The 23,355-nt window shown below is 34.9% G+C and overlaps 2 protein-coding genes across 2 annotated transcripts; one reads left to right on the forward strand and one right to left on the reverse strand.

Moving 5' to 3' along the window:
- The first annotated feature begins 335 nt into the window (after window positions 1-335).
- LOC138336685 (SITS-binding protein-like) lies at window positions 336-23,355 on the forward strand. The gene is made up of 3 exons (XM_069286227.1): window positions 336-522; window positions 17,414-18,771; window positions 19,459-23,355. The coding sequence occupies exons 2-3, from the start codon at window positions 17,455-17,457 to the stop codon at window positions 21,478-21,480; spliced, it is 3,339 nt and encodes a 1,112-aa protein (XP_069142328.1). The 5' UTR covers window positions 336-522; window positions 17,414-17,454; the 3' UTR covers window positions 21,481-23,355.
- LOC138335910 (uncharacterized) lies at window positions 5,985-14,648 on the reverse strand. Its single transcript, XM_069285092.1, has 3 exons — window positions 14,316-14,648; window positions 11,925-12,011; window positions 5,985-9,541 (listed from the first exon to the last, which is right to left on the reverse strand). Exons 1-3 carry the CDS (start codon window positions 14,425-14,427, stop codon window positions 9,348-9,350), a joined length of 393 nt encoding a protein of 130 aa, XP_069141193.1. The 5' UTR covers window positions 14,428-14,648; the 3' UTR covers window positions 5,985-9,347.

Raw genomic sequence — 23,355 nt, forward strand, 5'->3', positions numbered from 1 at the left:
CACCATTCACAAATGACACAACTTGTGTATCAACCAAAGAAACACTATATTTTAGTGAATTAAATATAACATAATTCCTTCTTAAATTTCTAGGATATCACAATATGTTTTTGCATCATTCGAAAAATTTACGACCAACCTGTCGATGAGTATATCTTAACTAATTATAATTGCATTTATTGCATCACAAGTCATCAAACTTTGATAATAATAAAACCGTTAATCTACACCAAGAAATGCAAGTGTTTGCCTGAGGCAAAGTTAGGTATTAGGTGTTTCTATATGTACATATGCGCGTCGGCTGTTGTATTTTGTAAACTTGCCTGGGGCAGGAGAAAAGGTGACGTCTCAGCTCTGTCTCAGCCCTAGGAACATCCATCACGTCCAAAACGACGTTTGTCCCATGTAGCTGTCACCTAACCAACAATGGCGGACGATGTCAAACGTGCAATACAATCGTAACTGGATTAACGCAACTATTACGCACGGACCCCACCTGTAACCGGAGATTAAAGTTTAAAGGTAAGGTATTTATTTCCATTAATAATAATGTTTGTGGTGTTAAATATCAACAGATGATCATTTGTCTGACCACTAATTACTATATAACTTTTGACATTGTCGCAAAGACGAAAAGGGCGTGATTCTTCGCCACATAGGTGCATATCTAATAATATGATTTCTGGGTTCGCTGCCGATAAACATGTATATAAAACATTTAACAATAACTATATTTAAAGTCATAATTGTTTAATTTTCTTACATCATCTTATCATACTAAAAATCATCCTCGTGTTAAAAATAAAAACCAATATCCTGCTCAGCTTCCCATACCATTGATAATGTTTTTACTCATCCGCCTTGTTTTTAAGTCTCATCTTGTGGCAACGATGAAGTTTGTTCAAGCCCTGTGTCCTGGATTTAGTGTGATGATGCAAGGTTTATTTGACATGCAGAAATATAGTTTAGTTCAAGCTATCCCCTTTCATGTGAAAATGTGACAAAATAACAATACAAGGTTAGTTCAGGACATGAATCATTCCTTTCATCTTTCATGTGACAAAGTTGCGTTTAGGTCAGATTGTCTCACCCATTACATAATATTGAGCCTCGTTCAGATTCGAAGTAATACCCTCATTTGACAATGTTAGGTTTGTATGACAAAGTTAGGGTTGGAACCAACTGTCCCCATCATGGAACAATATTAAGACTTTTTTAGGCCCAAAGTTCTATTCAGCATGTGCGAATGCTAATTCATGGGACAATATAAGGTTAAACCCGGAAAAAGGCCTATTCTACATATAATATGAAAATATTGTTATTATTTTACAATGTTTAAGTTTAAAGCCTCTGTTATATAATGCCTAGGAAAATATCACTGTCTGCCTTGAGAATTTATATAAAATGTTTAATTTTAATTTGAAAAATAGAATTATGGATACTACCGAAATTGAAAAATAAAATAACAAAATTATACTTATATTGGTATACATACGTTGTAAAACAAAGAGAAACTATAACTGTCACTTTTTTAGAAATGAAATCATAAACGGTGAGTATAGTTATACATATAGATTATAAATTAACCCCAAATATCAACTTTGTAATAATATAAATGATTAAATGTAACGAATAACAGAATTGTAAGAATAAAAAAAATATCAACGAAAAACAATGTTTCAGTGTAAATATGTCGCTCTAATACATGTTCTTCTTTTGAAGTATGTTTTATGACAATTCTGTTTCATTTGGTTCCAGCTAGTGTACTAGAGTGAAGTCGTGTGATATTTTGACCATTACTGTGTAAGAGAGACACATCCGTCACACACGTGTGTGTTCGGTAGACATACAGGGCCTCACTCCCACATCATATATCTGTCAGCCTATAGCAGGGTTTCCGCTCTGATAGTGGCTATTTATATAATGTCTTGTTGTTCCTTGATGGATTGTCACACCACAAAGCTCACTAACAACAGTTTGTAATACAGTTAAGTATTGTCAAGGAAATAATAGTTTATTTACTTCAATGTATGCACAGTAACTCAAAATGTTATTTCGTCAAGGTTGAATATCGCTTTGAATAAATAAATATATGGTGATATAACAGAAAAAGATATGAACTAATTAGGTAAATTTTTAGTCATAAAAAGAGTTGCAAGTATATCATTACACCTGAATTTGTATCCATCCAACTATCAACAATTCTTATGACCTATGGTATCATCCATGGACCCAACTTTGGTAGCCACCAAAGATACAGTAGTCTACGATATCGAACGTAGACTACTGTACCCTTGGCTAGCGAAGTTGCCATGGACCATTGAATGACAAAACATCGCAATCGAGTGAGTTTTACGATATTTGGTTTACTTCTAGAATCCATAGATATAATTTGATAAATGATAACGTTGGCGTGGCAATATCTATCAGATTCTCGTATCATCAATGCTGACCAGTCCAAAACATCTATACATTTCTCTATAAATTTAAAACTTGCTATAATCTGTACATTTAATAGCAAATCATCTGTGGTAAAACGTCGGTTCATTGCAAAAAGTTTGTAAAGTAATTCTCGGTCACGGTGTCCACAAAGAAAAATATAGATATCTAAGCAGCAGTTGTTATTCTTACCATCATTATGTATGGATATGTTTATGATATTACCACAAGTTTTATTAATATTCATTCAGACTAACGAACACCGTTACTAACAAATCTCACATGTTGTTGTTGGTCTAAAGTGACATAGGTCATGTCGCCTCGGAGTATCACCGTCAACCCCGTAACTTAAAATATACATACCTGATTTGTAATTAAGTACAGGTGAAGCTTTAATGGGGTCAGGATCATTAATTTATTTTTTCGGGACCTTGATAGGTGTACTGATAACTCTACTAACTATCTCTTGAATGGATAGTCTACAGTTAATGTATACAACGTGAGGATAATAGTTTCATATTATACGTTGATCGTGATTAATTGTTTTACCAGTCAACTCAGGTAAACTGTGGAATACAATGTTTGTTTTTATTAAAAGTATTCATAGGTTTCCATTTATTTTCTTTGCATGTTTATCCTTTATTTATTGATTCATTAAATTATGTGCATTTTTATAGATATATTAGTTTATATATAGCTATCATATTGATTTCAAAATGAAAAAAAATACTTACAAAAAGTTTCAATCTATACATGTCAAAAATCGGTAATGTTTTATTTATTATATATATTCAAATGATTTAAATTAATTTGTGCTGCGATAGAAGTATTCTGTGTATAGTATATGCTAAGTCTATACGTGACTAGGTCAGTGTTCGTCAAGTCAATGAATTCTTTGAATAGTCTCCCTTCCCATATTGTCACATCCTGTTCAACATCGTCGATTTTCAGTGTAATCTTATACAAACACCAACTAACACATGTTATTAATAATTCAAGGTTTCTAAGATTCAAACTACTTCCAATGCATAGAGATAATGATGTCCATATTTTTCAATAGTCAGTAGCATTTTGTTAAAATCAGTCATCTATTCTTTACCATATTCTTTTTATTTATTAAATGTCGTGTTCGACAGTGTTGCGATTTTATCTTTATAAAGATAACGGATAAAACAGCTAAGCAACTTTACAATTCTTAATGGAAACAACGTTGACAAAAGCCTTCACTTTAAAGGAAATGAATTAAAAATTAAAACATATACGATATCATACTACTTAAGGATGTACTCCTCTGAGAAGTCAAAATTTTCTTGTATTAAACTTTTTTTCTCATATAGATTTTTGGAAATAGGAGTTCATGCCATAAAAGAAAATAGAAGAAAAAACATATGTCCGTGTGCTCTTTTTTGAGCTATTGTCACTCAAAGATACCTAATTGACAAAATATTGGATTTTATGGGAATTTTGCCGTTTTGACCATATATGTTTGATATGTATAGATGTTTGTAGAATTTATTTTCTAGTAGTCTTCTTTAAAAATATACCAGTTTTGATCAATAAGACTTACATTTTTTTCTCAGAATAACAACATATGCTACCCCTACCCCTTAATTTTGAGCTTCAAAATGCACCATTTTCAGCAATTTTTGCCAAATTTAGCCCTTTATAGAAAAAGTTCTGGTATTAAACTTTTGTTAATATTTTGCATATCAACAGAGAAAGGGTTGTTCTATCTAAATCAGGCAGAAAAATGGGGGGTCCGTGTGCTTACTTTTTTGCCCCATTTGAATATTTGTTATTTTTCAGTATTTTCGAGTAAAAAATAATTTTGCTCAAATTACCATTAAATGTAAAAATAAAGAGACAAAAGTGTATCATATCACACATTAATGCTCAATATTTTAATTACCACGAACCCAGTAAAGATTTACAGCAAAAATTACCTCAATACAGCTAAAAATACTGACGCAGTGATGATTTAAGTAAAAACAATTTCAGTAAAAAATGGTAAAACTGTGGCTCTACTCAAAGCGAAAAAAGACACAATTTCAAAATGGCCGCCAAATGGGCCATTTCTTAAAATCCCCATATAAAAAAATCTACTAAAGCTAGAAATGTAATTTTTTGACAAAATTTGCAACTGGTAACTTCCGACAGATATTGATAGATTTTATTTGAAAATCTCATAACTTCTTTGATCTTTGTCGAAACGAGACTTCAACGGGACTGAAACCTGAGAAGAATACAACCTTAACGAACAGTTAATTGACTGATGTTGGCACTGTTCGTGCATGTTTTACTTTCCTAATTTAAATTGACTGATGTTGGCAATTATTCAGGAAGGCGTTAGTTTGGTTTGGTTTATTAGATCAACGTCGTGTGAACAGCCAGGGCCATTTAAGGACGGCTTTCAATGTGTCTGTATGTTTCGGGAGGCTGCGGTATATGCGTGTTGTATCTACTTATAATAGTACACATATTCCATTGTGATATCTAATAATGGTTACCGTTAGTTTATGCTACTGGGTGGAAATTGTGATATGAATTAATAATGTTTACTTTTCTTATATGCTAATGGAGGAGAATTTAAATGGCATTATTATAGTCCGTACCTGAGGAATGTTTAATCTTTTACACATTTTAATGCTGATATGTTTGTTTTGCGTACCATTCCGATGATATTAGTATACTCTATTCAGATGAGGGTGTAACGCTCGCTCTGTAGGAACTGATTGCCCTTTCTATAATACCTGGGGTATATATATATATATATATATATATAATATTTTCTAGAACACTGACATTGAAAGGTAAAGAAGAAGTAGAAGTAGTAGCATAATTAGTGTCCTGGCTATCCATATATGTACAGACAAAGTGGGTCATTGTTCACTCCTAGTGGGAACAAGATCTGTGTCGATGTCCTACCAGAGATATTTACCATTTATAAAATTATATGATACTTGGGCGATGATGTGAATGGCATTTGGTAGGAAATAAACGACGCCTTGATATCATCATTACACATGAGTCTGATACTATAATTAGCTTGCAGAAGATGGTCTTATATTATAATTAGCTCGAAGAATATTCTGATACTATAAATAGCCGGTAAAAGATGGTCTGCTATGTACAGGTGTAAGATGGCCTGACTAGTTCATTCGTTCCTAGAACTACATCTCAGATAAAGTCATTTAAGGACGGCCTCCCTATATATATTTTGCAACTTGCGATATCAGTGCAAGTGAGGTGATGACTTCAATGCGTTGGTATTTTTTTCTCCTTGATTATTTTATAGTGCTGCCTCACTGAATCAAACTTACTGCCAAAGATATTGAACATTACACCCCACTTGATCACACTATACTGACAACTGACATACCAGTCGTCCTACTCCTTGATGTTATTATCATCTTTCAGGGAACTTAGAGTTACGAAAAATAGATGAGATGCCATGTCATGCCAGAACATAATTGTCTTTGTAAAAGAGAATCGTGCCATTAGTACGACTGCAAGACTGGGAAGTAAAACACACAAAAAACACCCAAGATAATTATAAATTTAATTCAACAATTTTGAACTATTTCGGCCGTACATATTACATCCAAGACTTGTTGTATACAAAATGACCAGATTAAACACCGTGATACTACTGGGAATGTTGACCATTATAACGTCATATAACAATTACTCATTTCTTTATTAACGAATATCTTTCAAACATGTTCATATGTCTTGGTCTATATGGATATTAATTGATGATTTCTATAAACATGAACACAATGTAAGAAAAATATAGAATATACCTTCAGTAAATAAATTCATTTTGAAGATTGATAATCCATTATCAATTTAGCAAATCAAATTAACGTTAATAAAATATCTTTTCTCGATACAGGACTTCATGTTTGTAAATTTGCTGTTAGATTCAACAATTTGTGTGAACTAATAACAAATAATTTCCATAAGCTATATAGATAACCGAGTATTTCACTATTGATCCACATTATGCATGTCAAATTTCCAATAAGGTAATAAAATCTAGCTTGCAGGAAAGCATCAACGAGAAGCCAAAAAGGAGCTCATCAAAATGTTATTGTCGTAAAACTAAATGTCTCTACTCCTTAAGTCAACCCAACACTGACTTTAACTTTGAAAAAAAATCTAAAAAATTCTACATCATTACACTGGGTAAAACTATAGCAGAATATGATATTTTCAATGCGTAAATGCATGTACAGCATTAACGTGTACTCTCCGTTATAATTGTAATATATGCACATCAGCAGTTGATGTTTCATCACAAAAGCTTTCATAAGTTCAATTATTCCGTAAATACAAATGTATAGCAAAAACATTATTTTTCTTAAATGCATTAAGATATAGCGATGTTCATAGAAAAATATACATTGACACTGTAATGGGATAATTTCGCATTATTCACATCCACACATTTCTTACGGCACTCAGAAATAACATTTAATCATTTATCACAAAAGAGTATTCTTTTCTTATCGGATTGTACAAAATGGAACACATGTTCGAACGCAAGGAGCTTATAATGGTAAAATGTTACATAATTCTTCTAGATAGCACATCAAAAATGATCGCTATTAGGGGTAATTTTTATTGTTTTGAATTTCTGTTTACGATTGCAGTGTTTCACTAAATAACTGCATTAATTACATCTTTAGTGAACTGATATTGGATAATTGAGTAATTCTATAAACACTACTTCATTCACTTAGGTTACTATTTCACTGTACAGGACATAATAAAATAGTAGAACACCAAATGCGTACTTTACCAAAATACCACAGTACCGTGTGATTTAAGAAAATAAAAATAAAACAATGGATTTCTTTCATATTTAATTATAGTAACTAATGTCTCTTGGCCACTTTCAAAAGTATCCCACACGTGGGATGGCACATCCCAAGCTTATTAAAACGTACCATCAACAAGATCTAAATAAATGATTTTAGGATTGATCTCTATAAAAGTATAAGTTCTGAACACATTTTCCTTACTAGCTAGCTACATAACTACAATCAATAGCAATAACCTTAATGCTAATCTCGTTTAAGAGGAACACTTAACATTTAGACATAAAAAATCCTAACCAATTCGGAAGCAAAGTCTCAACTAACAAGAGAAAGTTACACTATGAAAGTATGTAATCTTGGAATAAAGGGGAAAATGGGTTAAAGTTGCTTTAGCCAAACAGACATGTTCTACACAATGTAGAGGGAGGGTTGTGTTCAAGACGTTAATTGAATTAGAGAATAAAATAAAGAGTAGAGAACAATTGGGACATTTGAGAGAAAAAAAATAAGCGAGGTAGGATAGTCGCGATTGTAAAAAGGCAAACAGGAAAGGCGTAGGGCGAAGGTGGACGAATATGGACGAACATATAGGAATAAAGCGGTGAATTAGATAGGCGAAGATTTAACAAAAATAACAAAATGGTACTGATAAAGTAGAGGAGAAAGGGTTCTGTGGAAAAGAAAATGATAATGGCGTCGCAGAATCAATTCAATGCAAAAGATGCTATCAAAATATAATGATTGAAATCTATCATTGTAGATAAATGTTACGTCTGGAAAAGCCGTATCATGAAAACAAAGATAATTATTTCTTTAAACTATAACTTATGTCACAATGTATCACATTTTATGTGTATCTTGTCATTCACAGATCAAACTATTTGCGCAAAACCAATAATCGAATCACATTCATTTATATCGAAAATCAAATTAGCGTCTCCTGGATAGGGAACTCACTCATTATAATCCTCTAAAAACAACGACAATCTTAATAATAGTGGTGTATAACAATAACACAATCTCACAAAGGAAGTCATAAACCGTGTCTGGTTGCTAGGCTGATGGTGCCTGACAACGGACTGAAGTACACGATCGATTTAGTTATGCCGAGTCAATGTAATCTCTGAACCACTCATCAGCTGTCTTTATACATGTGTGTGACATAGACCCTCATTGTAAACTATTAATGCCTAACTAGTGGTGGTGTAAATATTTCTTTTGTAGATTTGTCTAGGTGAAAGAAAATCGCATTACCAAATAGTCATCAAATATGTATCACCAATGGGGTAGATTTATAATTTATAAACAGAACTGTCAAAACAACAAAACTTCAGCCAAGGAAAACTGAATAATAGATTTCAAATCGACCATGCGTGACTTTCATCTCTATCTGTGTTGGCAACGAAAGATAAACGATAAACAAAATTGTTATTTGAAAGAGAAAAAAAAACGAAAACACAAGAAAACGCAGATGAAGGCGGAATCTAAAAACGTAAAACATCAGATTGAATATGAGAAAGTCAATTCCGCCGGGTGGATAAGAGAATACGAGAAAGATGTTCCGAACGGATAGGCGTTTTCGATTTCCATGTCCATACTAACAATAAATAGACCTGATTATTTACATTACTAATACTTGAAACGGATTTTACATTTCAGCATAAAAAAACATATATTGTCATAGAAGTTCGATTCTAAAGGAAAGTTTGATAATAAAAAAATCTCTGGTTAACCACAATGGCAATATGAAAGATAAAATTCATTGACAAAAGTATTTTGGAGGCATAACAAACTTGTGTCAATTGTAGAACTAGCTACACCGCTTGTATATCAACACAATTTCTGTAACTTATAACAAAATATTTGGCACATTATGTGAGCAGTCTAATAAATAACAAATATTTTCACCTTCAACAAGAGTATACAAGCCTGCGAATCGCTGACATGCTACCAACTTAACCGAATCCATTGGATTCAAGAATTCTAACTATTGTGTCCAACCAACTGGAGCCATGACGTCTACCCATGGTCATCTCTATTTTTGATGTCGTAAGCAAAGTAGTCGTTCCGACGATCATGATTGTATCAGTATTTCCTAGAATTCTCTTTACCTTTGCCGTCTGTGACTTTCCGTTTCCGGATGCGCATGAGGCGCCGCCTGTTGAGATAAATGGCTATCACTACGGGAATAGTGATGACAGGAAACGCCATTAAAATGATACCAGCGGCCAGAACATCGTACTGGTTGTTATTGGTGGCATATAGCGACAGTAGGATGCCTGGAATAGAACCAAAATCAAAAGTTAATGCTGGAGGAAATATTTATTCCGATCTGTTCGTTAGGCATATTGTATTTCAGTGTGGTTCAGATTAATTATAATATTATTTCGTCATCTTTTTTCAGGCCCCTATAAACGATAACGAAAATTTATCTATTACTACAAAAGGGTTTTTTGATTTTGCAATTAAACAACATATGAGTGTTAACGCTGCTCTCGATGTCTATTGCACAGGAAAAATAAATTCGGCGCATTTTCTTTTACATTAGATACGTGTTGTACATGGGGTTGGATTGTTAACACTGCTGTATAGTTGACTATTCAAAGTGACCGTACTGTATCCGTTGTTATAGTTTGTCAATATTTGCCAAGCGTCCTGACTACATTGAGCCACAAATGACGGACACTTTCACAACACCGAGGCGTTCATCGACAAAATGAGATTTATATATACATTTATATTGTTATGAAGGGATAAACAGTGATGAAGATCCATTAAAATTTGGTCAATGATCTAGAATTTTTACAACGATCAGTGTCTAGCTAAATAGTTGAAATATATAGAATTGTCCCAGTACTCCGGGCCGATAACCGACCACTACAGCTGTAATGTAAATAGCACGCCCGGTGTATCTGGCCGTCTAAACAAACACAACATCCCAGTAAAACATAGCTTAATAACATGTAATGGACCAACAGTATCCGAAATCAATAAGTCAATGAAAATTCCGATAATTGTTTCATTTCTTTGTTTACTTTCTACTGTTTCCGTTTCCGGTGTTAAAATAAGTCTTGTTAATATGGTAAATTCGAAATTATTGACCAGCTAAAAGTAGTTAAAAATGAATTATCCATTATCTTAGAATAATGATTCAATTTTTTGAATCGCAAAAACGTAACATTAACCAGGTATGTAATGTTTCTATGGTAACCAGGTGATGCTGTTTACATTCCCATCAATTGTGCATATAATTATGTAGATGTACCCAAGTTAGTCACGTGATGTTGTAAAATATAGTGTACATGGTCGACATACCGCGATAATCACGTTACCATTCATATGATGATAAATCAATTTTACCTACCACTCTAACTCTATCTGGTTCGATAACGTCGACATGTGCCGTATGCGGTGCTAGGTTGACAGAACATTGTAATCGACACGAGTAGATCAATTTTACTTTAATCCATTCAGATACGAACCTTTTTGAGATGCACGCTTATATACTTATACTAAGGGTGTGGAATGACAAAGACCATTGTTAATATGCATATCAATGAGTGTCATGAATGCATTGTCACATAGACATGGCATATCCTGAATAATTATTGGCAACTATGGTACATTTTGTTTACCTATCTCCAGATAGTAAGCCATCATGGTTAAGGTTCAATTTTCATGAACACTTGTCCTGAATAAACAACTATTGGCAAACCATTGCATATATATAATATTCAAATAGTCAGTCATCAAGGTTATGATGCAATTTTCATGAAATAATGCCCGGAATATTTATTGGCAAACCATTGTATATATACTTTCAAATAGTCAGCCTTGAGCCATCAAGGTTATTGAAGGCAAATTTGTATTGGGTGCAAAACAAATCACAATCGTTAAAATATCTTAAAACATTGAAATTGGCATTTAAGTTTTGCACTTTTAATTGATTTTTTTTATCACGATTTATACGTAAAATCAACAGTGAAAGAGGCTATACCATAACGAGTAATAGTGATCGTTAGTATATATGCACGTGAAATAGAATGCATTGACAGCTGTCACTTTATACATTGTAAATAGACTTTGACGTCTATGAAGTTCAAACAGCTGCTGTTATGTTACATATAGAAGTATATCCGCTCAGAATACTTATAAACGACTTTAGTTTTTGAATTGTGGGTTTAAATATGACAAAGCGATTTATAACGTTGGCCTGGCCGTTGTGTTAACACTCCTCATTGGCCTTACCTGTTGACAGTACATGTCAAATGTATTATTCATAATTGGGAATCGTTAATATGCTATTGTAAAGTTAAATACCAAACCGTAATTGTACTAAATAACGTCCTTTAAATACTATTGTTACTGTGTCAACGTATAAATCATATAGCTAAAGCTTATGGTGGCACCGCATACAATGAATGTTGTCCTTGTAGTCATACTGCAGTTGCACAAGGTAACGTTCTTATCTTGAACAATATGTTTATCATAGCTACCCAAAAGTTGAAGACTTGTGGGGATATTTTAACACCTTTGCCACTGCGCATGCGGCTCCCGAATTGGGCACATATAGTCCATATGTCATAAATACTTCAGATAATACATAAAATGGACAATGTAAATGATGACAGCAACGGGTATGACGGAGATACAGACACCTACCGGCAGGAAAAATAATGACCAGAAGAAGGCAAAGAGAACTTCCGGTCAGACATCCTCCCAAACAGCACAATCCGGCCTCAGGTTCGACTGCAACAAACAAGAACAAGTCAATATCGAATACATAAAGACAGTAAAGAAATGTAGCGCTCATGTTCCCTGAAAACAAATAATGGACACAAAATGAAAATCGCATGTAATGCAGATTTCTGTGTCTTGCAAAATGTTTTATCTCTTTATACATCGTGAAAACAATCAAAAGAATCTTTACAAACTACGCGAATAGACCTAAGAAGTAATTGGCGAATATTGCTAAAGTAAAGGCGTACATTGTATCTTTGATGTAATCTTTACACTCCATAACTCGGAAGAAAAATCGATATTTAAACAAGAGCATATATGTATTTGCTGGAAAAATTATTCCCTTGTGGTAGAATTTTGCCTTGGGAAATTAAACCAATGTGTTTGAACTGACTTTTGCTGAAAGTCTAGTATTGACTTTGTATCCTAACGCAGGCGATAGTACAGTTCAAGTCTGCCTTTCGCTAACAGAGCAAATCGCTGATTTAGGATCGATAATTGTATGAAATATTAATGAGTTTATTTTCGTATATACACACGGTTGTGATTGACTTTCTTACATGTTTTCACCTGTAACCGGGAAGTAATCTCCGGTTGGTTTATAAACCTAATTTATGACGAAAGCCTAATCTTCAATTCGTGCTTAAATCGCTTCCCATTACAATTTATTGCCCGTGGGTGTTTGAACGTACGTTTATGGCTTTGTCCGGTACATGTCTATTGCAGGCGCACATCTGATAAAGACTGGTTGAGAAAGTCTTGGTATCTCTGTTTGGTCATCTGGTGACCACCCAATGTACAATAACGCCGAAGGCTGCTAGCCAATAAAATCAGACAAATACGAGATATTGACCAAGATTCCTCGAACAATGATAGTTAGAATGTCCGAGGGGTTAGATACATCTAAGACCTGTCGCGTAAGATAAGTTTGTTAATTGTTCAAATAAAGGTAGAGAAAGAATCTTCGAAGAAAGTATCGAGTAGGATTTCTAAGTTACGAACTGAAAATATAAAAGTCGTGTTGACTTGGTAAAATTGTTAACACTAATCACTGGTATTATTTAGCGGAACTAATGCGTTATTTGTAAGCAAAAGGCAACATGTACAGGGATTTAGATCGCCATGGAAACTGGGGAGAAACAAACGAATGCCAAAACCAGTTCCTGCATTATTTGGTGACAATTTGATAATTCTGAAATGATATTTGTAGTACCTTGGCGGTAACAGAGGAAGAAAAACAGATTTACTGAAACAGACATCTGTTTTAATTATTTCATTCTTTTCTAAAAACATACGTCCCCAATGCCACAATTACGCCTTACAATTTCAACACTCACATTCGAAATAACAGTCGATAACCGTGCTACATCCTCTGATTACGAGACCACCCATCACCACCGTACTAGTTCTTGTCTAAATATCCAACTATTCATACTTATAACACAATGCAATTAAAACATATGACTGAGATAAAAAAAAAACTGTTTTTATAATTTCTTTGAATTGACATATTTACAAGAGCTCATGATTCTACACAGTGTGTGTGTTGTAACACAAAGCATTAAGATTCCTTAAACTATTTTTTGTGTGAATGGTATTACACGCCTTTGATCCAATCTTTAGTGTTTTACGTCCCGTTCTCTCACATTAAGCCGATGGTATTGTTTTCAATATTTCCCTGTTCTAAGAACTACTGTAACCCACGCCGTGTGAAAGGCCCGGTTATGATTTAAGGTGTAACGTGTAAGCTATTCATCACCCTAGTATTTGGCACACATTGTCAGACGGTTTAAATGACATCCATGAATGGGTTTAGTATTTGTTTTGTTAGCTCACGTAGATTTATACTTGGTAATATGGAAAACCCTAGTATTCTTCCATTCAATACAGTTATTAGCTAATCTAAAGCCCCTAAGGGCCACTCTTTAATATTTCAGAATACTTAAAGTCGTGGAGTAGATGGCTATTGTTGTTGTTATGGAAATAAACTCTTTAACTTGTAATTCTTAGAAAATATCCTTAAAAGATACATTGTGATACAACATAATTATAGTGTAAGTATCGTAATGTGGAAAACAACTTGAAAATACAATTTTTAAATTCATTTCAAATAACATATAATTTATCATTCATTACAAATAACATATAATTTATAATTCATTACTAATACATGCAATATCGCAATTGAACCCTTTTTAATTGATACTAATCTTATACATCATTACATATATTCATGTAGATTGACAATCACCTAAATTACAACAATTGTAAAAGTTATTAAAAACAAAACAAGTAACCTTAAAATCATCTTACCTTCTTCGTCATCTTCATCGCCGAGATGACGCTGTGTCGTTTCTTGCCGTACCTCACCATTCTCCTCTTTAGCTTCACCGTACACAGAAATGTTGTAACTGACGTGTACCATTTCAGCTAGGTCCCTTCTAAAGTTACCCTCCTCATCGGAGGGAAACCTCTATATCTCTCTCTGGCTTTATATTATATAGCCACGCGGTAACGTATGTAAATTCCAAATTTAATGTATCCGGATTCGGTTGATCGTGCTACCCATTTACTTAACTTCACAGAAATGTCCTATCCCGTGAACTGAAACCAACATCGTGACAGACCAGAGTCTATTGATCTATTTCTATATAACAATACAACCTAACCTTTCGGATTTTATCTACCTGTATCTACAGCCAGGTAAAATACATTAAAGCGATCCGGAACACCTCGGCTGTGTATATAGCCTTGCACCTTGACAACGACCAAACAAGTCTGTCATGACGTCGGACTGTGGTGTAGTGGCCTGTGGCGAGAGTTGTATCGGTGAAACAAACAAAACATCGGACGTACTCTTTTTATTGTACTCGATATAATATATGTTAATGACCTTCCTATGAAGTTAATTTAGTATCAATAACATAATTAGTGTTTGTCGCATATATACATGCCCATACAATTTTCTGAGTATTTCAGTTCCCCGTGAAAAACACATACCTTGCATGTTTGGTTTGTTTAGTTTTACGTCCTATTAACAGCCAGGGTCATGTAAGGACGTGCCAGGTTTGTTGGTGGAGGAAAGCCGGAGTACCCGGAGAAAAACCACCGGCCAGCGGTCAGTACCTGGCAACTGCCCCACATAGGATTCGAACCCGCATCCCAGAGGTGGAGGGCTTGTGGTAATATGTCGGGACATTTTAACCACTCGGCCACCGCGGCCCCTACCTTGCATGTACAATGTATCACATAAATTCTGTAAATTTAACTTACGATTGAAGAAAAGTGAGCTTTGCTATTTTACTATAAAACTTAGTAACATTATTAATTCATTTCATTTCAACCAATCAATTTTATTGATAATAACACGGATTTCACTAATAGGACTGGGAAACAGGCTTAGCTTAGATTAGGTATAGTTGATGTATATGGTGGAAAAAGATAAAGCTTTTTGATAAAATGTAATGAAGCCCAACTTTACATATAGGTAAAACTAAATTTCAAATTCATTTTATTTCTCTTTTTCATAATAAATGCAGAAAGAAACCATATTTACAATATTTTATACAATCCTAAGTAAACTAATATGAACTTAATATGTCTCTGGCATGACATTTATAACACTATAAGTGACATATGTTTTAAGGATCTATGATTACTCATGCAAATCGATAGATATGCGTATGTAATTAACTCCACAATATACAGTGTAATAACACCCGCCCCTAATAAGGACTCGCGTGACATTTTTTAATCATGACCATCGTATCCTATATCAACAATGTACAAGCTGTCGTCACTGACGAAACGTCCCATGCTTGTGTCACATTTGTCAAATCAATGACAATTAATCATTAAAATGTATTTGGTTAGTGTAACATCCTATTACAACAGCCAGGGTCATCTAAGAACATTTCTGCCCTGCAGGTAGGCCGTTAGAATTGTACCTGCTGCCCCTATTGCATGATCGTAAAAGGCGACTAAATTTAGGATCTTATCTTTTCTCATCTTCCTAACTCACTTTATGTTTCCTAATGCCTCCCTTGGCACCGCCTCACTTTTGGCCTTGAGTTGAGCGTTCGCCCCTGTGAGGAAAGCTCTGGATTCTGTCCCCTGGCTGAGACACACCAAAGTCTATAAAAGTGGTAGTTTCTTCTCCTGCTTAGCGCTCAGCATACAGGGAGTGGTACGACTGGTTCGCCCGTTGTCAGTATAATGTGACCGGGTGGGGTGTGTTGCTTGGTGTCTTCGGCGGCATGCTTCCGTGATATTGTACTGTAAAAAGGGCAACAGTTCCACTATACAAGATGACACAACACGAACATACCGCAGTCTCACCAAACACGCACCTCGCACAACATACACGCAAAACACCGCATACATGTACATGGGAGGCCGTCCTTACATGACCATAGCTGTTAATAGGACGTAAAAATAATCAAACAAATAAACAAACAAAATATAAGAACATTTCAGGTTTAGATGATGTAGGAAATGGTTGAAGAACAAAACACAGCCCTTGCGGTCAGTAAATGGCAACTGCTACACATGGGTTTCGAACTCGTGACACAGAGGTAGAAGACTGATGGCAATATCTCGAGACATCATAATCACTTGATAACCGTGGTTTGCCCTTAAACACATTTTGATCTTATAAAAAAATGTGTGCATAGTTTATGATAATGCGTTTATTGTAATGATCCACATTCAAAACAAAAGAACAGGAAAACAATACTTCTCAAAACAAATCCTTGAAACAAGCACCGTAACATATGATGTATTATAGTTATACTCTATGAGTACAGATATCCCCAAAAACAATTTCAAAGACTAACGGATTTACGTATCTTTCATCAAGCAATTTTTCAAATTAATTAAAAAAAAACCAAATGAATTACCACACAAAACGTTTAAAAGGATGCATATATGCATCACCAGAGAGCGTATTTAGACCATTACATTGTGAAGAGTGATTTAATAGTTACACAGACACAACAACAACAAACATGATTTGTTTAAGAAATGGAATAAATAAGCTTCAACATCCCTAACAGTTACTGATAGAATGAATAATAACCCCCAAAAGCCTCACCTTCGAATCCTCATGTAATACGATCTTTTGAAGTTGCATTACCAGGAACATCTCATGCATACATTTTGAATTTTAGTATGCCACACTGATAAGTAGCGATGGTTACAAGAAATATATAAGAAATTGTTTCATTACTTTGATACAACGCTAGGTTTCATTTCACAAATGGTCAAAAATTGGCAATGTTTCATTCGTACATTTCTGCCTCAAACGTATATCTATCATAAACCCAATGACATTTCTGAAAGAAATCATACGATTAATGTATTTGGAAACTACAGACGTTCTCACTAATCCAGTCATTTTTTTCAATTTGTAGATACGACATTGTCATGAGACTTCCTTGAACCTCTTTTCGGTATGGAGAATGGTACTATAGGAAAAGAACAGCATCCGAAGGACGCTGTATTGTATGAAAACGAATCAGTTTCCTATAATAGACCTAAAAGGTTAGCGATCTCCCAAGATACAAACGGAAGTGGCCAAACAGTTAAAAAAACTCATCGCAGGATTTCCCAGCCGGAGCGCAAAGTGAGCTTCCAGCTTGACTTTGATAATATTCCATCTCATGCTGATCTGTATGATGACACTTGTCCAACGCGCAGTCCACGAGTAAGTTTCAGTCGCAAAGAAGGTGATGGTAATCCTGTTCACATCGAAAGAAAGCCCAAAGAGGGTCGGTCGCCACAAAGGAGCCCCGGAGCCAGTCATCCATCAGAAGAGGAATATTCAATGCCAAACGGCCGAGCAAGAAAAAAATCAACTGAAGAAAAAAAATCCCCAAGAGTAAGTTTTTCTCTGGGACCCGGAGAAGGAAATTCCATCCCGAATGAACGCACAAATAAACGCACTACAAAGGAAGGTAAATCTCCAGAAAGAAGTCCAAAAGTCAGCATTTCACTTACAAATAATTCCAGACCAACAGAAGACGGCGAACAGGCAGCTGTATCCTCTCCGTCTTCCTCGTGCTCGTTAGAGGACCCAGAGAGACCTCGTCGCCCCAGTCGGCAAAGACGTTCTGGGGTTGTAAATAGCCCTGAATTGGAACGAGTCCATTCTGCTTTATTTTTAGATAACCTTCCCACCTCCGACACCAAACCAGCCGAACAAGACAACCAGTCAATATCAACCTTATCAGACAGTGTTGGTACTGACTACGCGTCGACGGCAAGAACAAGCGGCGATGAAGATCTAGGCCAGGTTAACAGTGGGTATGAAAGTGACGAAATGTTAGAAACCATATCACGAAAGGTGGATGGTATCATAAAGGATGCACAGTCTAGTGAGATGAGTAATGGCTACTGCCACGATAGTACTGATAGCAAATACGAGGGACCCGCGGAAGATAACTATGACGACGAGGAAGAAGACGAAGACGATGACCAGGGTTTGACCTTTAACCTTCCTCCAAAAGACGTGCAAGATAATAAATCTTTCGACGTTCCAATAAAAAAGGAAAGCAAAACCATGTCATTTGGCATTCCAACGTCAATAATGAAGAGCAAGAAGCCGTCTTTTGCCGAGAGTAACTATTCGGATGATTCTACGTCTCCGAGTAAGAGTTCTCTTGCTCGTCACTTACGGAAGGACTCCATAGCGTTAACGAGTGAGAAGATGGGGCAGATACGGGATCTACAGAGACACTACAAAATGATGAAGAAGAACTCAATGCCAAGTGTAAGTTTTCGTAATTACATTACAATAGTCAGTTCCGCATGATCTGCAAGAATACTCACGCTTGAATCTGTGCACCATACGCCAAAAGCAATGGCTTCTATATTTGTTTGAGAAAATAAGTACATTGTCAAATGAGTTTAGATATATCGAAAAGAGAAGTGTTGAAGTTTATTATCAACATAAAACTAATACGCAGATCACACATTTTATATTTTCTTATTTCTCGGACAACGTTTTTTGAAAGATGCTCCACCGCTGACAAACGGTATTTTTTCACTATCAAAAACATGAGCAGACGATTTAGTCTTTTTCTTCAGTTAAAAAAAATACTTACTTTACACCATAACCACCATTGAAAAGTTTGAACTTCTTATTTTACTTTTAAGTTTAAAATATAAATAATAATTAATTGCATCCCGAAAAAATCCATGTCACTATACCCTATAACGAAAGAAATACTTATTGCGTATGCACCACAGGCGAAATACATTATTTTGATACATTTTTGTGCTAATTAGACATATATATCATGATGATATTTATATATAATTAAATACAAAGACATGTATGCAAGTAGAGTTTTCGTTAACAACTGATTTGTTATCAAAACGGATTAAAAAGGCAGTGATTAACCGTTGGACATCACTGCAATAAATGCATGAACTGATAGGAATTTATTTTTTTCAGTTCTGGGAGAGACAGTCTGCGAGATTGAAGAAGTACCAATTACATTTAGCTGTGATTACCATGTTCATAACGGCAGTTGTCATTGTCGCTGTCGGCTGGCATTTCCACCACCAGTTCCACGAAACATGGAATGCTAACCAACGTGTCTTCTTCCAGCCCTCGAGTCGAATCCTCACTCTTCGTGATCCAGATGACAATAAGATGCTAGCTAACCTCGGGGTGAGCATCCCAATCTGGCTTCTGCCTTCTCACTGCGCCAGTGAAAAAGAAACAGGATCGTTCACGTGTCTCAAATGGAAAAATAACGCAGTATTGAGAATAAAACACTTCGGGTCAAAAATGGTGAACTGCTATAACATAACCTGGGAAGTTCTCCGTGAAGACCTGTTTCCAGAAGACTGTTTCGTCATAGGTCCACACGTCTGGTTTGGTCCATCCAACTCGTCCAGTTCGCTCTGGTCCCTGGATAGAGCTAACTTTACATTTACAGCCGCAGAGACGGATTTTTATCCAGCCGGAACGTTTAGTTCCGCTATGGAACGATACTGGATATCTACTGGGGGAGGCTCTATATATGTCCATAATGAAGACCCTGTCTCTGTTAAGTGGAACGTGAAGAACAATAATAAAATCTGTTTGGTTGGGAACAATAATGGCAGCTTTTATGGACAAAAGAGAACGAGGGGTACCGATTTGAATTATACCGTTTGCCACGGAACTGATCCGGTAACAACACATAAGTTTGTGAGGAAATTACTACCCGATGGTCCGAAAAACCTCCCATCTATGAGAAGTCTACAATACCCTGTCTGGTCTACATTTGGTGTAGCTCAATCGTATGATATAACAGAAAAGGACATACATGGTTTAGCAAAGGGAATTTACGAAAGAAAATTAAATTGCAGTTTTATTGAAATTGATGGGAAATGGGAAAAACATTATGGTGATTTAGAATTTGATCCGGCAAGATTTCCAAATATTTCAGCAGTTGTTAAATACGTTAAATCTCTAGGCTATTCTTTATCTGTTGAAGTAACCCCGTATTTTGGTTACAAGTCGCTAAATTTTGATGAAGGTGTGGAGGATGGAAATTTTATGCTGGATGCAGGAAAGAAGGTTCCCGCGTTCCTTCCAATGCAGAAAAGTATTTATGCGATGTTGGACATCACCAACCCTTCAGCCGAATCGTGGATGAAGAGCAAAATGATTCGTCTGTCATCGGCATACAAGATCACTGCGTTTCACATATTTTATCGTACTAAATCATGGATGCCATTTAGTCCGTCTTTCTATGGCAAGGAAGTAACGCCGAGCATGATCAGAAATCTGTTTGCAGAACTTGTGACGTCGTTTAACGAAGTTGACGCAGATATTGTTGAAGGAACGTCCGGATCTCAAAACCAAGTTTCATTTGTAAATATTCCCACAAAAGTTACTACTTATGGTCACAGTGAATGTATTACAGGAGTCATAGAAACGGCACTGACGCTTGGAATTATGGGATATCCATTTGTGATAGTTGATGGGATGTTCGCACAGGAGCCAGCTGCCGGACAAGAAGAGTTCGACTTGCCAAACAGACAGTTGTACATTCGTTGGATGCAGATGTCATCGTTTTTCCCCGCCATGAAGTACGCTGTACCCCCCTGGTATTATGATGACGAATGTGTAGAATTAGCACAAAATGCTTCTGCGATGCACCAAGAATATACCGTGGACATCATAAATGAGATTAAAGACGAAATTAAAAATGGAGAACCAATTCTTCGGCCGATATGGTGGACTGCACCGTCTGATACAGAGGCACATCAAGTCAGGAACGAATTCATGGTCGGGGACTCTCTCTTGGTGGCTCCCATCGTATGTGATGATGCGACGGAGAGAAACATCTACCTCCCGGAAGGGTTTTGGACTGATATGTTAACAGGAGATTTCATCTACGGAGAACGGTGGTTGTTAAATTACCAGGTAAAGATCAATCAAATAGCACACTTTAAACGTAAAAAAGTCATAGGTCATTAGCATGTCCAAAACATAAGATATGCTAATTTACTTAGCGTTAATCGTTTGATTACATTCCAGAAATTTTTGCAAGACCTACATAAAGCCCATTATTATTGGACCAATTACATATTGAAACTTTGCACCGTATGTTGCCAATTTCTTTGCACTGTATGTTGCCAATTTCTGTCAGCTAGCGGTTTTGCCATTAGGATTATATCAAGTTAAATCTAAAACGAATAGAAACTGAAAGTTACTAATATAATTTATAACTAACATACTGGAATGGAAACTAGACATTGATCAAACAAAATTTAAAGAAACAGCAGGAACATCGACAGTGAATAATTAATTTTGTTTTAATCCTATTTTAAACTTTGTCATATTAAAGTTCTTTCCTCTCAACATTGATATAATGTTGATGGTATTTTTTTACCAATTTATGAGAAAAAATAACCAACGCTATTTTGCCGATTTCACTGGAAGGTTTTTCCCAAAATTGACGTTAAACCCTGCACTCCTACAAATATATTAACCGTTAATGTTGATGTCATTATCTGATTATACAATATTTATTATGATTGTTATACAGGATTTGTACTTGAAAATGGTGTTTACGTTTTAAAACATCAAATTGTCATATCGGCGGTGAAGTTCAATATTGTCTTTTCCTACGATGTTGATGTAAGTTATCTGCTACAAGACATTGTATCAGCACACGCTCAAATAATTAATACATGTATTATCATGTATTGTGTTGATTTTGCCATGTTTGTTCATTGTTTGGAAAGTAAATACTATATCACCCACAATACATGCATGAAGTCATTTTTAATTGGATGATAAGGCTATGTCATGTTTTTTAAAGGAGAAAAGGGGGATTATTAATTATACTTGTATACGGAGATTCACATCGACTTCGGTAATGTGAAAATGGTCTTTTTATATTAAGGAACTGAAGTTTTTACGTTTTGCGCTTAATTTGCGTGTGCAGAAAACTTGTGTAGTTTCCAATACCTGATGTCAAGTAATAACAGTGACTTAAGTAATAGTTTATGCATTTGAAATGATATAATAGTGATTACCATTAGATGGAAGAGAGATATGGAACAAAGAGAACTCATTAAAAAATGTATTACTTTGTCCATGTTTATAAATCTATGATGCTATATTTGTATTGAATGAATACACGTGTAACTGATTTATATTTTTTATAAAACTATGATTGCTATTGTTGTATTATTTTATGAAGACAATTGTTGCTGACCATCACAGGTGATCGGTAGAAGTGCTTAAAAATCATAAGTGTAATTATTATGAATATATTTTAAATCGTTGTTGCATAGTTATTGTCTATAACGAACGAATAAACGCTTTATTACGTAAATTTTAGAGTTCAAAGACGTTTTATCATTTTTATATTTTGTTATATAAGATACGTTTATATAAAAGAGTATTTGTTTATTAATTTTACGTTTTTACAGAAAGAACTCAAAATGACATATTATTTGTTTGCCCTGTTTTAAACACAAAGCTAACACAAGTGGTCTCCCCTGAATCGCCATATATAATCTGAACACTAGAATATGGAAGGGTTGTACATAAATGTTTGTAATCTATATTTGTACTAAATTACGTTGTTTCTCTAGTCTATATAATCACTTGTTGGAAATACAAATTTACTTTTGTCCAGTTGAGTTAGTTTCACAATTTATTTCATGTACATTAAAAACAGCATTTATTTTTTTTCCAACATGACATATCAATGTCATCACTAGCAATATATTAATTTGATGCTTATATAAATGTTAATCATACACTGTATTATGTATATAAATATATACATTGTGAAAACGTTATTTGCATAATTTTGTTTTATTATGTCATTCGACAAAT

This window comes from Argopecten irradians, chromosome 12 (genome assembly GCF_041381155.1).
Source record: "Argopecten irradians isolate NY chromosome 12, Ai_NY, whole genome shotgun sequence".
Lineage (NCBI taxonomy): Eukaryota > Metazoa > Mollusca > Bivalvia > Pectinida > Pectinidae > Argopecten > Argopecten irradians.